Genomic DNA, 18,993 nt, shown 5'->3' on the forward strand with positions numbered 1-18,993 from the left:
ATTCACACTTCGTGCGAATACTCGTCTCAAAGTGCTTTTTTTAACACTGTTTAATTTAGAGTACAAATCCAATTCATATCTTTATCAGCGAATTAATCTTTATCAGTGAATTTACCAATCACGCTTTTCCCTCTTAAATATCTAAATTTTACAAACTGTATAAAAATAGTATTTACACTTCATTCGAATATTCGACTCAAAATGCTTTTCAACATTACCCAAGAACATAGTTCAAATCTTAATCAATAACCGCAATAAGAGCTTTTAAATCAAGGAAACCAACTCTTGAATCATATATCATTGTTCTATAAAATCTCTTCCTAAAAATCTCTTCCTAACTCATCTTTTAAACTGAGAGCTTTTAAATCAAGGAAACCAACTCTTGAATCATATATCATTGTTCTATTACTATTAATAATAATAAAAGTATTTTCTTTCTTATTATATTTAATTATACCATAACGAAGTTCATCTGACATTCCGTCTGTACGATTATAATGCTTACTATTTAACTCACTAATTATTTTACTAAAGTCATGTTCACATTTATATATCTCATTAAAGTTTTTAAATAGATCAGATCCATTATAAGTTGTTAAATAAATAGTATCACAACTCATTCTTGCTGTATTATTTATTTGAGCTGGTTTATGACACATTACAATCATTTGAATATTATAATGTCTACCTTCAGTAAAATAATAGTCTATATCCTTATTTAACTTATCACCCATATCATCAAGTACTATTGCACAATTTCGAAATTTTTGCATATTGTTTTTTGTGATCATATTCATATCACATTTATTAAATCCAGTATAAAACTTATTAGTCTCGGGATTTATCCAGTCTCTGTCATCTTTACACACTATAACTATATTTTGATCTTGATTTTGATTTTGTTTTTGATCTTGATTTTGATCTTGATTTTGATTTTGATCTTGATCTTGATTTTGATCTTGATTTTGATTTTGATCTTGATTTTGATTTTGATCCTGATCGGTGTAACCACTTCGCGGATCTTGATTTTGGACTGAGTATAATTTTAAGTATTGTCTAACAAAATATGTTTTACCCGTACCAGTTCCACCATAGACAATAGTGTGTAATGGTGACTTTTCATATTCAAATCTAACTAGACTCCTATTCATAAATCCACCAAAGCTTTCTTCTAGTTTTGCATATTTACTCGGTATTGAATCATATACTATAAAACAAAATATAATTAAGAAAATAAAAATTATAACCACGCTACCTGTCTCCATTTTTATAAATGAAAACATAGATAAATATAGACATAATTAGACTTATGGGTCTTCGACCATGGCGGAGCATGACCGGAGGTCCATCCGTGTAACGGTTCCACCGATGCTTCGCAATAATTAGAGTTATGGGTCTTCGACCATGCTTAGCCATAATTAGACTATAATTGGAGTTATATTTAGACTTATAATTAGAGTTATAATTAAACATTAATAATATTTATAAGAAAATGCTTATCCTAACTTTTGAGGAATTCAATAATAAATTTAATATTGATAATAGTGCTATGAGTGATATCAGAATAAAAGATATAGGTAAAGATATAAGTCTAACACCAATTGAAATTGTAATGAGAGATCAAACTCCAAATAACGTAAGTGAACCCAACTCCAACATTATTGTAAATTTACATCCAACTGAAGGTACACATTGGGTTTTAGTTATAAGAAGAGAAGGTGGTCCAGTGTATTACTTTGATAGTTTTGGTATAGAAACTCCTCCATTATTCTTAGAAGAGTATGTCAATCTAGGCTCTAATGAAAGAATACAACAATATGATGAATCTTATTGTGGGGCTTATTGCTTATACATGATCTATCTTATTGATAGAGGATTTAGAATTAACAATGCTTTGAATATTCTAGTTAATCAATGTAAATATCCAGGAATGTATAATGAGTGTTTCTGTTTGGGTTGTAATCAGGGAACCTGCTTCGCAGATGATAAAGTTAATCAGGGAACCTGCTTCGCAGATGATCTACGAAGTAGCTTTGCTAATAATGATAAAGTTAATGATAATCAGGGAACGGACTCCGTCCGTGGCATGCCAACCTGCTTCACAGATGATAAAGTTAATGATAACGATAAAATTAATGATAACGATAAAGTTAATGATAATGATAATGTTAAGTTTAATGATAATGATAATGATAATGATAATGTTAATGTTAATGATAATGATAATGTCAATGTTTATGATAATTATAATGATGAGACTATCTATCAGAGAAGTAGTTATAATCAAGGGGGTAGTTATAATCCGCGAAGTAGTCCTAATCTGGATATATCACCACCAAGAAGTAATATAATCCAAACAAGTCCTATTGCCATTAATATAAATGATGATCTATATTCATGGTTAAATGATGATGATATAATTACTGAAGCCGCATTCCCAGATAACTTTAGATGTATAATATCTGGTCCTAGTGAATGTGGTAAGACATTCTTATTGAAAAAACTAATTCTAGCTAGTATATACTTTGATAAGCTATATATCATTGGACCTACTGGTGATCAGTACCATGGTATAGAAAGAATAAACCCAAAAGCAGATGTTGAATTTATTAAAGATATAAAAGATTTACCATCTCCTGATAAACTACCCAAAGACTTAAAGAAACTAATGATATTCGATGATGTTAGAGCCAAAGAAACAGTTATTAATGAATACTTTTGTAGGGGTAGACATAATAATTGTAATATGATATATCTTAATCAAAACCTGTTCTCTCTGGATAGGCAGAGTGTTAGAGAGAACTGTAATCTATTTATTTTATTTGAACAGAGAGGTAAAGCCCTCATATCTATATATCAAGATTTCTTTAATAATGTGGAACTTAGTTATAATGATTTTGCTAATATATGTAATAAGGTATGGAAAGAGCCTTATAATTACATTGTCATTGATATAACTAAAAATAAAAATATTAATGGTAAACTAAGAATTAATTGGGATCGGAGAGTTTTGTAGTTTAGTTTAAGTATCCCCGAAGTGGTTACACCAATCAGGGAACCTGCTCGGGTTACCACGAGCGGAGCTCGTTCGCAGATAAGTCTAAGTCTAAGTCTAAATCTATGACTATGTCTAAGCCTAAGTCTAAGTAAAGTCTAAGTCTAAGTCTGTAACTAAATCAAACAGACCTTCGGTCTGCTAACTATATTAGATCAATGAAGTTGTTGCTGGTTACACCAGATCTGCGAAGCAGTTTCACTGATGGGGCTTCGCCCAACTATTTACACTAGATCAACGAAGTTGTTAACACAAATGTAAAGTAAAACTTAATACATCACCATTAAAGTCTATAGGTCTTCCATGCTCATCTTTAATATGAAACTCTATATATTCTATTCTATCTTTAGTTACATTTTGGTATAAGATATTAGTTGGTATAATATTTATCAAGTAACCTGGTGGTTCAGTTAGATTAAAAGTATATAATATGTCTGTATCCTTACCATTATCCTTAACACCAGATATCACATTACAATGAATGTTAATATTACTAAAACCCATAATATCAACAATTTTCTGAGATGTATATTTACCTTTATTATAAACTATTTTTCTAAATCCTAGTAATGGGGCTATTGAATTTTCTATGTCAAAGTTAATTGCACCTTGTTTTACTTCCATTAAAATTTTCATTGTATTCTTATCAATTTCTATTATAACATTACCATTAGTTTCTTCTTTTATTAATTCTGCTATTTCATATAATTCATATGCACCTGGTGTAATACCTAAAAGACGGGTATTTGACCATGTTTCACCTTGGGTATCATATATGAGTTGATTGTTCATTCTATTCACATTAAACACTGAGTTATAAACTGATAATCTAATTAAACCTAATTTTGTTTTATTAAGTATAGGTTCACTAAAGTTAAACTTTTCTGTTGGCTTTATCATTCTAAAGTTAAGTGTGTGTTCTTCCTTAGTTTTAGTTAAAGCTTCATGTATCTTTTGTAGTTCCCATAAGATTAAATTGTCTGTCATTTTTTTATATTCAAATATAAGATTATATTTCTAGTTATAATTATCTGCGAAGCAGGTTCCCTGATAGCTTTGGTTATGGTGAAACATCTGTGAAGCCCCATAGTCATAGTTTTGGTCATAGCTATAGTTATCTGCGAAGCAGGTTCCCTGATAATTATAGTTAAACTTTTTGGTTTATAAAAATGGATTTTAATTTGGATGCAACTTATGGTTATAATAATGATATACACAAAAGTAAGATTGTAAAGTATAAACCAAATAATCTGGCAACAATGAATACAATCAATACTAACATTAATATTATACTCAATAGAGAAGAGAATCATTTAAATATACACGATTCATACCTAGAGATAGAGTTTGTTGTATCAGATGATGCTGGTGGTGTATTTGCTAATAATGCTAATATTAGATTAGTTAATTATGGTATGATGGCATTGTTTAGTTCAGTTAAACTTGAAACTAGTGGTGGTAGGACTATTGAATATATAGATCATTGTCATCCTAATCTATTGATGTATAAGTTATTAACTAGTACTGATGATGAATATGAGTGAGGTTTCGTTAGAAATCAAGGTAATAGAGATAGTCAACTTAAAGGTGATCATGCTGCTGCCGAACGAGGTCATATGTATATGATGGTTAAGATGACTGATCTATTTGGTTTTGTGAATGATTTAAAAAAGATTACATACGGTTTAGGATTTAAACTAATATTAAAAAGAAATAATAATGATAGAGCTCTATATAGAATTAATGCTGGTGCTGATGCAGTAGCTAATGATGGTAATATAGAAATTAGAGATATATCATGGTGTGTGCCTAGTATTGATCCTAGTAATGATAATAGAATTATTGTACAGAAAGGATTAAATAAAAAGAATAATATAGACTTCAGTTATTATGAAAGAAAGACATTTTATAAGAACGTACCTAATGCTACTAACTTCTTGTTTGATTTAGGTATGGAAAGTGGTATGGAAAGACCACAATATATAATAGTTGGTTTTGAAAATAATAATGTTAATGAACAAACTCATGATGCAAGTACATTTCATATAATGAATGTTACTGAATGTTATTGTAAGATTGGTAGTGAGTTTTATCCTGAAGATAGAATGAATACTAATTATGGCACTAATAATTATAATGAGGCTTTTAAAGAGATTGTTAGCTTTAATAAAGATTATAATGGGCTACCATATAATATAAAACCGTATATAAATCATAGAACATTCAAAAGTAGTTATAGAATATATGTATTTGATACTAGATATCAAAGTGATCATATAGGTCCACAACCAATACAACTTAACTTTAAATTTAGTGCTGCAGTTGCCGATGTTATATGTCATGCATTAGTATTAACTAGAAAGGTTATTAGTGTTAGTAGTGATGGTAATAAGATGGTTGATATAGTTTCATAGAAACTATTGACCGAAGGTCTATAGTCTCGTAGAGACTAATTGGCAAAGCCACTTCGTGGATCAGTGAAACTGCTTCGCAGATAGCCAGAGGCTTATCATATCATAGATATAATTATAATTAAAGTCCTTATCATTGTTTCCTACTAGTCTTAACAAAACCTTTAGCATAAATAGTATCTAATTTCTTTTTATTCTCTAGAGATAGGACTCCGTGCATCCGGGAACCGGTTTCACCGATGCTATGCCATAAGCCTCTAGCTTCAAGTTTAGTTTGTGGTTTGGGTTTAATCTTAGGCTTAGTCTTCGAGCTTCGCTCGCGGGTGAAAACCGTAGGCTTATTCATAACAACAAAAGGATTATACTTTTTAACTTCCATTATTTTTTATATATAGAAACGAGTCTTTTAAATAAGTTCAAAACCAATTCATATTGTGTTGGTGGCAGACATTATAGTGGCACTAATAACATAAGAGGAGTTATCTCAGCCAAAGGAACTAAGATGTTAAAAGGTAATTGTGTTAAGTGTAATAGAAATAAATCAATGACAGTATCTGATGCAACAATAGAAGCAGAGGGATTGAAAGATTTCTTTAAAAGTGTTGGTAGAGCTACAGCTAACTTTGGAAAGAAAGTTGCTAATAATCCAATAAGAGCATTAGAGATTGCAAGTAAAATAGGAACTTCAGCGGCATCTAGAAACCCTAGAGCTGCTTTATCAGCCACACCTGATTTAATTAAATTTGCAACTACTGGTGAAGGTATAAAGGTAGTACAAAAAGGAAGAGGTTTATACTTAGGTACAAAGAAAAGATAATTATTTGATTATGATTATATTTATGTTTATGATTACGATTATTGGTAAATATTTATACTAATATTATTATTACTAAAGACATTGTTATTACTAAAAACTAATAACTTTAGTTTAAAAAAACACTTAATTTATTTTTCTTGTTCTTCTTATAATCCTCATATACCTTGACTAATTCATTATATTCATCATTATCTATTTTATTATCATTCATTGATTTAGTATATAGTTTATTAAATTTATCACTAAACTGTTTAGCTAGAATATACATTTGTGAATACTTTATAATTTTATTTCTTATTTTAGTATTAATTGTTTTTGATAATGAACCACAAACAGTTGCTGTAGCAAAAGCTGTGGGTATAGAATAAAGTAATCCTATACCTGTTAATGCAACTGATGTTGTTGTTGCTGTTGTTGCAATTGATGATAATAGTATTTCTGTTATCTCAGCCACATTAATATAATTTTTATATCTACTTAACTTCTTGTTATAATTATTAGCTTCAGTTTCATAATAATTTCTAATATCTTTTATAATGTTAATATTGTTGTTAAATTTATTATTAGCTTGAATCTTTTCATTTATCTGCTGTTCATTGACAGCAGCAGCTTCGCGCATCAACCGTTCCGATACTGATGATAAATCTGGATACAGTAAGCTCTCACTCGGTGCTGTTGGATCAGTGAATTTGTCAAACAACTTCGTTGAACTACTTCGTAGATTGGTCATTTTCATTAGTGAAAAAACTTTCTATTTCTTTCGTTATATCTTCTTGTTTAAATCCATAATGCATCTCAAGTCTGTCTTTCTCTTTATTATCAAGTAACTTACTTCGTAAAAGTATAGAAATTATATATATTACTATAACACCTCTAAGAGATTTATTGTATTCTTTCATTTCGCTTAGACCATTAGTAAACATATCATCTAAATGTATGTTGGTAACATTCTGATTAAACTTATTATTATCAATCTCTTGTTTTAATTGATTATATTTAGAGATAGTATCAGCAGCAACTTTATTACAAAAGTTAACAACATTTGTGACTTCATTTGCTGATTTAATGAATTCTTTAATTAGATTTTCATTAACTTGTGTTTCATTTAGTTGTAATGTTTTAGTTGTAACTTTATCAAAATCACCTTTTCTTAGTTCAGTTATGTTTCTACTTAAAATTTCTATTTTATTAGAAGAGGATAATAAGTTATTGTCACAATACTCTTTATTAACCACATCCTTTTCATCTAACGGAGGATGTACATTTGTAAGTTTATAGGTATCCTTCATGTCAATATTATCATTATCTTCTAGGAATAACCCACGAGCCTTACTTAGTGTTAGGTTGTTTGTTGATGTTAATCCGAGAAGTGCGTTCCCTGATTGATTTTTAGCCTGGTTAAATCTATTTCTTGTCATTATTTATATTAAGAAAAATCTATATTTAATGATTCTAAAACTTTATTATTAGATTCAAAGTCAAACTCAGATTTTAATAATTCCTGTTCGTAATATTTACCTTCTATTATCTCTCCATTAATATCTTCTATTTTATATGTTGGTGGTTGTGTTTTTAGAACTTCATTAACTTTAAACAGTTCTCTATTCCAATTAGAAGTGTAACCTTTAGAGAAGATATTACGTTTATCTGCGTTTCTAACATAATCACCAACTTTAAATTTTGGCCTTATATTCTTAAAATCAAAAGTGTATTTAACCTTATCAGGATTATTAGAAGCATCAACTGGTGTCATATTAATTGTTGAATGAATGTTATTGTTATATGTTAAGACTGCATCATTTAATATATTTACCCAATTATCATCACCATTGATGAACATTGGTTTATTTATTATATGTAATAATGTTCTATTGAATCTCTCTATAAACACAGCCTTTAAATCACTACAAGTAGAATATATTTTCGTTCCATATTCTTTAAGTAAAGATTTAAATGTTTTATTGTAAAACTCACTACCTCTATCTACCCATAACTTTTCTGGTTTTCTAGGTTGAGAGCCTCCTTGTGGATTTTCGCCTAATACTAATTTAAAGCCATTAGTTATAGATAAACCAGATTTATTCTTTAATGCAATAGCCCATGCATATTTTGTGAATATATCTATAACTGTTAATATAAACTTATAATTATTTTTGTATTTACTTAAAGATGACTTATCAATTAAATCAGCTGACCATGTTTCATCTTTATATAATGGTATTATTCTTTCTCTTCTAAACTTTGTTATTTGAGGACTAAATACTTCTTTAGCTAGGAGTTGTTGTTGTTCCATCATTATGGGCGTAGCCAGGTGTTTACCCTTCATTTACCATAGTTAAAAACAAAATTATCTAGTTGTTCTTGATTAATAATATTCATAGATAATAGTTGCTTAGATATATCTAGCATTTCGTCATATAATCCGTCATGACCAGCTTTTGTTTCTAGTATTAGTAATTCTAGTCTTTCTATTAAACCATTTAAATGGCAACTTCGTTGATTATTGGGGTTGCTATTTAGTCCCCTACCATATACATCATCTTTTGCCCCCATTATACGTTTTATTGTTCTATATCTAGCACTTTTCTTATCCCATTTTCCTAAATCATATCTAATATCCTTTAAAAACCTTTTAATTTTGTTTTCATCTTCTTCGATATCATCGTTATATGTTACATTTGGGTTAGTGAGAAATTCAATAAATCCTTCTGAGAATTCGTATATATTATCCCTAACTAAAAATGCACCCTGCTCTAGGGTTATATCAACACCATTCATTTTGTATCTTCTAGTAGGCAAATCTACAAGATTTAATTTTAATTGAGGATTAGTTTGAGTACCCATTTTATGAAGATTCTTGGCTATCTTTGTATCAACAAAAACTGGTGCTATTTCTTGAGTTTCCTCTATGGTCCCCTTTAACGTTTCATTAATCTTAGAAGTGTTTTCACTGATCTGGGAACCAGCTTCCTGGATCCGTGAAGCGGTTTCACCCATCTGAGAAGCGGCTTCTCCTATCTGAAAACCAGCTTGTTCGATCATCTTAGTTTGTTTATCCAACTCTTGATTTTGCCAATCTATTGCTCTTAATGTTTGTTCATTATGAGCTAGCCATGTTTCATTGTTTGCATTTAGTGTTTTAGTTAAAGGATCAAATAACTCTTCTATTTCACCATAATATTCTTGTTGTTTTAATTTATCTTCTAATCTATTCTTTCTGTTTTGTTTTTCTAAATAATTTAATTCTATAAGTGTTTCTAGTTTAGTCATTTTTGATATATTGAAAAATTATAATCATGAAACTAAAATGGATAATAAAAATAGTTTCTCTCTTAACCTAAAAAGATGTTTAGCTTTTAAAAGACGTTGTAATACTATAGATGAGTTTATTGATCTGCGAAGCAGGTTCCCTGATCATATTAAGGAACCAAATCATGATGATTTAATAATTTCAACTTATTCTAAATATGTAAAACAGGAAAACTTAAATCCGTGGAAGATAATAAAATTTCTAGAAAATAATAAAAAGATAATAGCTGAAGCTACAATTAAGGAAGACATTATGGGAATATATATGGCTCAGATGATGATTTATAATATACTAACTACCAACCCTATGGATGTAATGAAAGAATTAAATTCATAATTAGTTTTATTTATACAACTCATTATATAATACAATAGCAGCTTCAATTAACTTTCTATCATAATTAATAGTTAGATCTTGAATATTATTAATCAGTAGATCTTTGTCTTTGTCTAGCTCTAGATTTAGTTTTATCGGTGAACCCGATTGGTTTACCACAAGCGGAGCTTGTTCGCGGATCATTTTTATTAAATCTCTTTTGAATAGATATAGATTCTCATCAAGAGGATAGCTAGTAATATTATTCACATAAAATCTTTTATCATCAAAGTTATTTAGACTTCTTTTACTAGTTTTTATTGTGGTCATTTTATCTCCTACTTTTTGTATTCTACATTCATCTACAATTCTTTCTTTATCATCCATTAAGGCATTATAATAGTCTTCATGTTTACCATTGTTCTCTTTCTTTATTCCTTTCTCTTTTGCACAGAAGTGTTTAAAGCTATAGGTCTTTGGTTTTAATACTATGAATTCTTCTATCTCTTTACTTCCTAATTCATGTTTAAATTTGCCTGGTACTTTATTATTGGTTTTGATTGGAACTTCGAGATTGCTTAAGTCCATATATTTATTATCAATACTGCCTTCAGTAAAACTTAATACAAAACTATCAGTATCCATATAGTGTAGCATTAGATCTTTAAGTGATGGTTGTAATACATTGTAAAAGAATTCATACATGTGGAGTTTACTAAGTTCTAATACAGTTGAGCCTAAATATATCGGTTTATCATATTGTATTTCCTTTTTATAGAATTCTATTAGAGTATAATTATCATATCTAATTACATCTTTACATGTTGGTTTACTAACAGATTTAAGTATTTCATAATCATCAGTTAGAATCTTAGCTTCTAAATACTTTAATGGATTCTCACAACTTTTACCAAACAAGGAATTATTCATTAGCTTAAATATATTTTTCTCAGGTTCAGTTTTAGCTTCGGCTCTCATTTTAGTATTAAGCTCAATATAGTCTCTAATAATATAATCTTGTTTAAATTTAATTATTCTATGGACTTTAGTAACCTTTATACCCATCTTAACAACAAATTTTAACATTCGATAGTGTATTGGATATTCATATTTATTATTCTGATCTAATACTAGTTTCTCACTTTTTGATGAAGTTGAAGGTCTTTAATTGCATCCTAGTTCATTGTTCTCTACTTCTCTTTTATGGGGTAATGATTGGAATTTTGCTGTTTTATCTTCACATTCATTGGTGTATTCTAAATCACAGATAAGCCAATAACCATAATCACTATCATCATCAGTGTTTAACACTTCGTCTATGGTTATGTCACTAAAGCTGAAATCTTTATATGGTAGCTTTTGCATTAGTGCGTAACCATATAAGTTATTAGCATCGATGTACCACAACTTTCTGTTTTCATTTTTGTTTATTTTTCTATTACCAAAAACACCGCATATACCACCTCTCATTGCTCCAATGAAGTCTTTTAGCATTTGTTCATCTTGTATTGTATCTAATTCAACTTCACTTAGTTTTAGAAAACAGTCGAAGCTGTAACCTGGTAGACTAATATAATGTAGAGGATTGAGTTTATATGTATTTATGTTTAACTTAACAAATAGATTGAAGCAGTGCTGTAATATAAATATATCATTTTCCATGTACTCTAATGTTAATTCTTTACCCGTTTTATTACTATTAGAATTATTAAAGCTATCAACATCTGCTTGAGTTGGTAACTTAGTTGTCAGCGATGATCTAAAGTCTTGTTTTGATAGATTACCTAATTTATTATTATAGCTATTCTCATCTTTAAAGTATTCATAAGGGTATAATGTTTTACTTTTAACACCATAAATATTTGCCATCTTTTCAAGAGACATTGTCATGAAACTATAACTATCTATAAACTTTAAAACACCAATTCTAAACATTCTGGCTTTACCATTAGTACTAGGTAATATATCAACTCTTCTCTTACTATTATTCTGATTAAATAGCTCATTAAATAATAGATTGAAGTCGTAGCCTTTACCATTATGAAATATTACTGGAATGAAGTTTTGTTGTCTATAGTTTAAGTTGCAAATATTACAAGCTGGGCCTCTATATCTACCAGTTTGGTGGCAGTGATCTCTAACTTTATTAATACAAGGTTTATTACAGATATGACAAATTTTAGTGGTATTATGATACTGTTTATCTTTTTCTGTAAATACCATTGTTTTATTAGATTTAATACTATGAGTTGATTCTATCTCTAATAAATCTTTAACAAAATCTTTAATACAGCTAGAGCCAAAATATGAAACATAGTTAGTATCTAAGTTATAGCCAGTAGCTATAGGTACATGCTCAGATATTTTATATGTGTTATCCCCAATCTTTTGATCTGTTCCTTTCATGTAACATTCAATATCGGCAAAGATAGCATTCTTTACTTCTTGTTGTTTATGTTGATTCTTGAATTTGATTTGTTTTAATTTAGGGCATACAATCTTTGGCTTGATTTGTACACAGCATTCATGAGTTTCATATTTATGTTGAGAACTAAACCAATAGGTGCAATTATCACAAAACCAAAACTTTGCGTGTTTAGCATTAGGTCTTTCTAATAACACCTCTATATTTTTAATCAGAGCACAATGGGTCTTCAACCATGTTGGGGGACCAAGGCCGGAGGACCTTCCACCATGTTCACCCCAAGTTAGTATTCGAACATTCTTACGATCTTTAACAAAATCTATGCATTTCTCTAATAGCTCTACTTTGGCTGAGCCTGGGATTGGTCTGTAAAACCAAATATTAATATTATACTTATTTTGAATTTTTGTTAAATAATTATGAGCATATTCATTATCTTCCCAGTCATCGACTAGGTTATCAATATATTTATTTTCTCTAGTAGCATTTCTGGCCGCAGGATGCAATGCAGCTGTAATACATAATCGTAGACAGTTAAATTTATTGTTCCTAATATTTAAAATCGCATTTGTTTTATCTTTTAGGTCTAATGGTAGTTCTATATAAGATCCTAATGATGGTTTAGTCCTTTCTATACTTATTTGCATGTCTGTTATTCCAATAAATTCATAATCATATCCACGGCCTTCATATATTTCTTTAACATGATCAAGCCATTGGTTTAGATCTAATCGATGATCTTTAGTCATATATTCATCTGTTCTAAAGTTTATATTAACAGTCTTTTCTTCTTCTGAGTCTCTCTCTTTTTATATAAACAGTTAGCAGTAACTTTATATTTATATGATTTAAATGGTTTGAACTCGTCTAATATGTAATCTACTGGTTCATTAATATCCTTGATTAAACTATTATTAGATTTAGTAATATATAACTGTCTTTGATTAAAGCTAGATTTAATATTATAATTTTCGTCTAAGCTAACGTTTTCTCTCCAATGTTTATTCATATGAGTTTGCAAACCGATCTGATTTTTAAACTTATTGCCGCAAACCCAACATCCGTGAAGCGGTTTCTCTGATGGACCTTCGGTCATGCTCTGCCATCTGGGAACCAGCTTCTCTGATGGAACTTCAGATTCGGGTTCGGTTTCAGTCTTAGTATCAGTTTTAGTTCCAGTTTCAGTTCCAGGTCTAACATAGAGTAATCCATCGTCAGAATCAGTGAATTTGTCAAACAACTTCGTTGAACTGCTTCGCAGATCAGAAGCAAACATTTTCTCTAATAGTTCCTTGTGTTTAGGATCATAAGATTGATGTTTATATAACTCTTTCTTCGTTTCAAATTCTAGATCACAGATATCACAGAAGTTTATACTCGGGACACTAGTTTTAGTTGAGTGGGACATGGTGTATTTTATTGGGGAAAATTTTATAATTTTTCGACAATATAAAAATGAAATGCAATAACTGCAAAAATAAACCTTGGAAAAAATGTTGTGAAAATTGTAAAGAATTAGAATATAGTTGTTTTATATGTAATAGTTTAGTTAAAGTAAAAAAATATATTGGGCATTTAGAGGAACATTATAAAAATCCTGATTTATATATAACTTGTAAGATGTGTAATGTTTATAAACATATTTCTTTCTTTAGATTTAGAAATGCAAAATGTAAGTTGTGTATTTACCTTCATAGATATAGATTCGGTCATACTAGAAATCAATTTAGAGAACACATTTATAAATATAATATCTGCGATGCGGTTATTGATTAAGATTTGAACTATGTTCTAGGGTAATGTTGAAAAGCATTTTGAGTCGAATATTCGAATGAAGTGTAAATACTATTTTTATACAGTTTGTAAAATTTAGATATTTAAGAGGGGAAAGCGTGATTGGTAAATTCACTGATAAAGATTAATACGCTGATAAAGATTTGAATTGGATTTGTACTCTAAATTAAACAGTGTTAAAAAAAGCACTTTGAGACGAGTATTCGCACGAAGTGTGAATACGAGTCGAAAAGTGCTTGAAAATACCATTTTTTTTCTAATATGAAAAAAATTGGTCCGATTAGGGCAAAAAAAAACAGGTGGGGTATTTTTAGGGGTGAAATAGGGGGGTGCTGTGCACGGGGCCCCTTTTCCCCACTACTGATATGTACCAGTATTCAATATAAAGTTTGTTCAGGGACAAACTTATTAGTCAGACATGTAAGCATAGTTTTAAAAACCCAATGCTAACCCAATGCCATATATCTGAACATGGCTAGTTGCCATACTCCGTTTGATTTGAGTATGGATAATTGCCATTTTTGACCCAAAATTTATTTATTGATTTATTTAAAAAATCAACAACTGAAATTGACCACTTTTTAAAACCCTGCATCAAAAAATTCAGTTAAATAACTTTTTATGACAACACGTGTGAAGTATGTCAATCAGCCATTTTCAGATTGAGTGAAGTCTGTCAATTAGCCGTATTCAGTTGGAGGTCATTAGGTAAGTAATACCTTCCCGGGTCGAGGTTTGGTGGTGAATTTTCGTAAGAAATGCGGTGAAAAAAAAAAATTTTCACCGCGTATTTCTTACATCTTTTTGCGGTGAATGCGGTGAATCGCGGTGAATTATTTTTTTTCACCGCGTTCTCAGTATTCTTACAAAAAAGAATCGTCCCTACACGGGTTCGAACCTCTGACCTCCTGCATGCCTTCCAATGCTTATTCCACTGCGCCAACTGTCACTTACTTGTTTGTTAATTCTTGTGAATTTAAATCAGATTGAGTAAACTTTGGAAACCATATGCGGTGAATTTTTGTAAGAAATGCGGTGAAATGTGGTGAATTATTTTTTTTCACCGCATCTAGCGGTGAGAAAAAATAATTCACCGCTTGAGAGAAAGCGGTGAATTATTTTTTTTCACCGCATTCACCGCATTCACCGCATTTCTTACATTATTTTGCCATAATAGTCTATGCGGTGAATTTTTGTAAGAAATGCGGTGAATTTGGTGGTGATTTTTTGTAAGAAATGCGGTGAAAAGCGGTGAATTATTTTTTTTCACCGCATTCACCGCAATCACCGCATTTCTTACGAAAATTCACCGCATTCACCGCATTTCTTACGAAAATTTACCCAAAAACCTCGACCCGGGTTTCAAAGACAGTAGAATTTGAGTGAGCAGTTTCACTCACTGTTAGTTCCATGATTAACCTTAGAAAACAACTTTATTCTTATGTTTGAATGGTTCAGCACTGTTCTAAAAAGATAACTAAGGAATCATTGCCGATATACTCTGGTAGATCCGGGAAGTATTTTCACGGTTACGATACAACCCAAAGAAGAACAAATTCCAGCAAATTTGGACAAATAACACATCTTTTGAGAAATAGGACTACTACTCTGAATCACATTGCTGAGATCAGATGTATAACCTAAATTTATTTATTCAAATTAAGTTTATATGCAGGCAAATCTTAATAAGTCTCTGTACTTCAAATCCAAATGAAAATTATGATCTATTAAAGATATCTCGCCTGTAAATCTTTCAGCTCTTCAGAAAATTATATTTCTAGCTGCGTTAAAAGCGGTTTATAATTCGTCTGCAAAAGTTTACATATCAACAACTTTTTTTGCAAAGGTAAGGAAAATGAAAATATTGGCCACAAGTTTTTCGCAGCTTAAAGATCATTTGAACGCACCTCATGATTGGGTAATTGCAGGTAATTGTATAACAAAAATGACGGAAAGAGTTTAGTTGTAGCCTCCAACTATCGCGTGTAAACCTCACTGTGCTGTGGGGGGGGGGGGGGTTAAAAACGAACTGGAAATGAAATGCACAAATTGTACAATAATGTGATCTGAAAACTTCAGGATAATGCTATCCAAAAATTTGAAAATGTAGCCTTTTACCGAGAAACTACACTTTAGTCGTGTCCAGCAGTTTCAGCGCACCGCGCACTTTAGAGACTAGTGAAGCATTAATAATTGCAATTCGGGTTGGCTTATCCGATTTGTTCCAAGGAAAAAAGCCAATTCATGAAGAAAAATAATCTGAAAAAGACTAACAAGTCCCAAATAATTGCTACAAATTTTCTTTCAGAGGACGCAAAAAGGGTACACTTTTGCAACGAAGCAATTTTTCACTGCAATTTTTTTTTGAAAATATATACAATTTAACTGACCTTTTTTTCTCGCTCTGGTTGAAAAGTCGGTTGCTGAGAGCCTGCTTCAGTTTGGTATAGGGGGTGCTGCCTCGTCCGGGGAAGTTGCTGTAGCTCCCATCCAGTGCTCTGGACCTGTTAGAGGGCGTAGCCTGGTGCAAGTGCACCCCCGCACCTCCCGCTCCCCCCATCCCCCCACTGTTGGATGGGTGCCACGAGGCTGGTACTGGGGGTCCTCCCATCATGAAATCCTGGCAAGAGTCAACATGTTGTCACTTTGTGGGGGGGGGGGGGGTGGGGGGCGTTAGACAGGGAAAAAGTTACCAACTTAGAGTCTTGCTTCACAGTTCATATAACTGCAGAGCCTGTATCGAATTTCAAAACTAGTGAATTTGAGGCCGGTAAATGTTCCTTACATAAAATTGCGCAAATAAGATCCATAACGTATTTAATTTACATGCAATAATTATACACAAAAAGCCAAACAATTAAGCAAAATGTTTTCACTGCAAAGTGAAAGTTATACAAAAATATCCAAATTTTTGATGTAAATAAAATTCTCAAATTGTGTTTGCTCCCGTATTAAGAAAAGATGTAGAAATTGACAAAAAATGGCATTTTTTTGGGGGGGGGAGGGGGGGGGGGGGGTGGGCAGAATACCCCTTTTACACCATTGCATTTAAGTAAAGGCTATGTAGAGTATTGTCTCATAAGGAAAACGATATTGAAAAACATATTGTATTACCTTAGCAATCGAAGCCTTATCAAACTATATGGACAGGAACATGAACCAGTTGCTCTCACTGAGATAAATAACTCTACAAAGCGGTGAGAGAATTTATGACACTCGCGATGAGAGAATTCAGTTGAAACGTCTAGTAATGCTCTAAAGATGTTGAGGAGGCCTGAAAAAAGAGGGGAGGAAAATTGCAATAGTGTGCTGAAGAAGTCTCAAAGTCAGTTGTTAAATTGACTTGAGAAACCTTTCGACAAAATTTTAGCTATTTTATATAATTTGTTTGTTTTCTCTTGTTTTATTGTTTCATGCCTTAATTTATTTGTTTTCCAGATTTCCAAAGGAACTGTTTTTTACTTTGTTATATTTGCACTCTTTTAATTTGTTTCTGCTAAATTCACCACTGCTGGGTGCAAGCCCGTAAATGTCAATGGAAAATTTACAAAGTTGGTCATGAAATTATCTCGATAAGTCTGTCTTTAACACGACTTGAAATAATATGATGTAAAGTTCTGGAAAAAAATTTATTAATAGAGGTTTAAAATTTGTGTATCAGCTTCACAAAACGCCTCGTTGAGTCATGAAGGAAAAGTATCAACGATTCCATAACTTGCAAAAATTTTCTTACAATTTAGCCGGCAAAATTTCTGCAAAAATTCTTATTCTTGAATCATACCGTCCTACTGCCGTATGGTTTTCGCATAGGATTCCGCTCGAGTAATGGCTGCCGCTCGAGTAATGGCCCGTCATTTTTCCACGGTATCTTTTGGCGGTCTAGCCATTACTCGAACGGCACCCTGTGTGACAACCATATGACACAACAATGCATGTCATCAAAATACCATGTGAATGAGTGTTGCAGTGTGATCGAAGAACGAAAATTTCGCATTTTTTAAGAACGCTGAGGATAATTTGCAAGATAATATATGCAAAATTTTGAACCACAGATTCTTGAAAAAATAGCTTGGCCTAAAAAGTATGCATAAATGCTAGATAAAAATCGACAAAATAGGTAAACATGATCCAAATAACTGGTCAATTACTGTTGAGTATTTATAGGATGCAATAGCATGCCTACCCCAGTCGTGACCAGATGGCTATCTTGCAAAATTCTGCCACAACCTGGCAAAACTGTCTATCATGCAAAATCTGACAGGAAAATTGTAATCCTGCAAAATTTGTTAGAAGAATGGTTATCTTGCAAGATCTGGCAGAAAAATGGTTATCCTGAAAGATTCTTGTAAGTTGGTTCTCATTGAGCTCTCTTCTGATCGGCTCTCACTTATTTAACACATTTGAATTTGAGCTCAAACTTCCTATTTTTTATTTGCGTGTTTTCGTAAGAAATATGATGAAAATAAATAGATATTATATCTGGAAATATGAATTATTTGAAGAAAACAATTAAACTCTTCAATTGAGGACCATTAACACAAAATAGATTCCTGAAAATCTCTTCTTTCGCATTTATCTAGATTTATACAGTTACACGTTAAGATTACCTTTTGTGGTAATAAATATGAATTTTTTAGATCCTAAGCTGTTTCCTACCATCATTTCAGCTCCTTACGCTTACCTTTCTCTGTCAATGCCCAAAAATGTGAATATTCATCGCTTGCCACTTTTTGAATTTTCGAACTTCTAAGGACTTTAGAAAAGCTTGCGAGCAAACATTTTGCTGTCAGAATTACCCCCATTAATGAGTTCATATCGCAGGATCTTGTCAGAAAATTTGATATATTGCAAGATTCTGTCAGAAAA

General features: G+C 31.1%; 1 protein-coding gene across 5 annotated transcripts in view; it reads right to left on the reverse strand.

The window, feature by feature from the left end:
- Nucleotides 1–18,993, reverse strand: part of LOC142343298 (gamma-aminobutyric acid receptor subunit beta-like) — a 79,597-nt gene that overhangs the window by 4,357 nt on the left and 56,247 nt on the right. For all 5 annotated transcript variants that reach the window (XM_075395115.1, XM_075395116.1, XM_075395113.1 and 2 more), the window contains one exon: nt 16,518–16,747. In XM_075395115.1, coding sequence (XP_075251230.1) covers nt 16,518–16,747 — 230 coding nt within the window. The remainder of the gene's footprint in view (nt 1–16,517; nt 16,748–18,993) is intronic.

The sequence above is a fragment of the Convolutriloba macropyga genome, chromosome 7 (genome assembly GCF_964194025.1).
Source record: "Convolutriloba macropyga chromosome 7, txConMacr16.3, whole genome shotgun sequence".
Lineage (NCBI taxonomy): Eukaryota > Metazoa > Xenacoelomorpha > Acoela > Convolutidae > Convolutriloba > Convolutriloba macropyga.